The sequence below is a fragment of the Fukomys damarensis genome, unplaced genomic scaffold (assembly GCF_012274545.1).
Source record: "Fukomys damarensis isolate Sample0158 unplaced genomic scaffold, DMR_v1.0_HiC HiC_scaffold_16, whole genome shotgun sequence".
In the NCBI taxonomy this organism is placed as follows: domain Eukaryota; kingdom Metazoa; phylum Chordata; class Mammalia; order Rodentia; family Bathyergidae; genus Fukomys; species Fukomys damarensis.
Genome location: NW_022900928.1, coordinates 22,176,269 through 22,179,050, shown reverse-complemented (window position 1 = coordinate 22,179,050; position 2,782 = coordinate 22,176,269). Strand labels below are relative to the sequence as shown.

Here is a 2,782-nt window from a genome sequence, read left to right as displayed (position 1 = left end):
TGAGACCAGGAAAAGAGCTATTGATCCCTCCCCTACTTCCACACCACACCACGTAGTATCACAACATCAGAATGATCTTTCTCCATGACTTATATATGAAGTGTCATTTGATCATTTGAAGTTTAAGGTTAATTGCTTAACAGATAGAATTTGGCCAAATTCCTTAGCATACTGATGCAAAAGGTACAGAACTTTAATTGCATGCTTATGTGGTTTTTACTTTGTGTTAATTCTGTTCCAGTTCCTTAGCCTTCTCTAATTTTCTTCCTTTATCCAAGCCTCTGAACCAATTTCATTTTCCAAATTTATATTTTTATCTCCATCAGAATTCAACATTCTAGATTATGAAAAAAGAAAAGAAACCCTTTTGATACTTAACTGAAAATTAAAAGCTGCAACACAACATTGGCATCCAGTTGAGTCTAGACAACCTTGTGAATGTCTTGATATTCATGACATTGATTAACTTGGTCATCTTTTTCATTATATATATTGAGATTTTGTAGAAATTCCCATTAACTCTCTTAGACACCAAGAGTTAGCTCTGAGTTCACGACACAACACTCTAAGAAATCACAGTTTAGGATAAATCAAGACAATATTTGGAATCCAACAAATGTGATTTGGATTGCTCTACTTAATTGCTATTCCTTATTTCTTTGAGGTCAGGGTCCTCACAGAAAGTATAGAAATATGAGAAAATAAAATGCAGAGAAAAATAATAAAATTTCTTCATTGATCAAAAAAAAGGCTAAAATAGGGATGGGGATTTAGCTCGGTGGTTTTTCCGCCTGCCTCACAAGCACAAGGACCTGAGTTCGATCCCCAATACCAAAAAAGGGGTGCTAAAGTAAAAGCATAACTCTACCTAGTTATTCATATAAACTTTTTCTCCGAAAGAGGGGACAGTGCAACTGTATTTTTCACTTTTTGTCAAAGCAAGCTTACTTTTGAATTGTTAAATATAAAAATAAATCAAATAAACTTGAGTGTACTATATGGTGAAAAAAATTACTTCATCTCAATATATGCTAGTCAATAACCTTTCAAATTCTAGACAATCAAGAAATATTCATGAAGATTAGAAGAATCAATACATAACTTACTTCACAATATAATATATATGTATTTCTAGAGTTTTGGTATATGCACTTTTATGTGTTTTCTAATGAGATCATTAACATTGCGCATGTTTCTCAAAAGCTCAGGTGTTCTGAGGCACTTCATTGTGTTTCAATACATGTCCTTTCATGTCCCCTTCAGAGACTCATGACTCTGACTTGGAAACAATTTCTGTATAGGTCTATCTGAAATCCAAGATCTTAACCTTGTCTAATTCACTAACAATAAGAAGGAACCTGAAAGACATATTCAGAATGGATTTCTCTATGTGACTATACAGAGGACCTGTACTTATGCCTATGGCTGAAGGAAACTGTACAAGGCTAAATGAGTTTATCCTCATGAGCTTCACTTCTCTACCTACCAAGATACAGTCTTTGCTCTTCCTGGTATTTCTCATCATCTACCTGGTCACCCTGATGGGAAACAGCCTCATCATTCTGGTTACCTTGGCTGACCCCATGCTGCACAGTCCCATGTACTTCTTCCTCAGGAACTTGTCTTTCTTGGAGATTAGCTTCAACCTAGTCATCGTTCCTAAAATGCTGAGAACCCTGCTTGCCCAGGACACAACCATCTCTTTCCTTGGCTGTGCCACTCAGATGTATTTCTTTTTCTTCTTTGGAGTGGCTGAGTACTTCCTGTTGGCCACCATGGCATATGACCGCTATGTAGCCATCTGCAGTCCCTTGCACTACCCAGTGCTCATGAACCAAAGGACATGCACCAAGCTGGCTGCAGCCTCCTGGTTTCCAGGATTTCCTGTAGCCACTGTCCAGACCACGTGGCTCTTCAGTTTCCCATTCTGTACCACCAACAAAGTGAACCACTTCTTCTGTGACAGCCCACCCGTGCTGAGGCTGGTCTGTGCAGACACAGCACTGTTTGAGATCTACGCCATTGTGGGAACCATTCTGGTGGTCATGATACCCTGCTTGCTGATCTTGTCTTCCTACACACGCATTGCTGCTGCCATCCTCAAGATTCCATCAGCTAAAGGGAAGCATAAAGCCTTTTCTACCTGCTCTTCTCACCTTCTTGCTGTGTCCTTCTTCTATGTATCTTTAAGCCTCACATACTTTAGGCCCAAATCAAATAATTCCCCTGAAAGCAAGAAATTATTATCATTGTCCTACACTATTGTGACTCCCATGTTGAATCCCATCATCTACAGCCTGAGAAATAATGCGGTGAAGAATGCCCTCAGCCGGACCTTCCACAGGGCCCTGGGCCTCAAAAACCGCAACCCATAGACGTTTTCTCTCCGTGTCCTCACCTCTTCATTGGAATGAAACTTGACTTCACCATTGGTAAACTAGTGGAGAAAGGAGTATCTATTGTTACCATCTGGCAGCTTTCTCTGCTTTCCCAATATTGCCGTACATTGTTTTCTTTTTGGTACAGTTGGTATTTTGGTACTTTTGTGTTAACCAATCCTAGGTATTTACTTTGGTAATGGGAGCAAATGTGGCACGCGCTGTGCACAAAATAAAACTGCGGTGATGTGAATTTGGGGAACAAGTCTGTAAGTCCACAGAAAGCACCAGGTCATCTTGGCCCTTTATCTTACTTTGGACTAGTGTGACTCCCTACGCAGGAGAAGAAACCTGTAAGCTCGCTAGCAGTAAATTCTTCTCACTGTTTTTTTGTTTTGTTTTGT

At 39.5% G+C, this 2,782-nt stretch overlaps 1 protein-coding gene across 1 annotated transcript; it reads left to right on the top strand.

Annotated features, from left to right (window-relative positions):
* Positions 1–1,415: 1,415 nt before the first annotated feature.
* On the top strand, positions 1,416–2,375 carry LOC104856533 (olfactory receptor 10A2). The gene has a single exon (XM_010615983.1). It carries the CDS (start codon positions 1,416–1,418, stop codon positions 2,373–2,375), a length of 960 nt encoding a protein of 319 aa, XP_010614285.1.
* The last annotated feature ends 407 nt before the right edge of the window (positions 2,376–2,782 follow it).

Coding starts and splice junctions, on each gene's coding strand:
- LOC104856533 (XM_010615983.1), top strand. CDS start 1,416: ATGCCTATGGCTGAAGGAAACTGTACAAGGCTAAATGAGTTTATCCTC.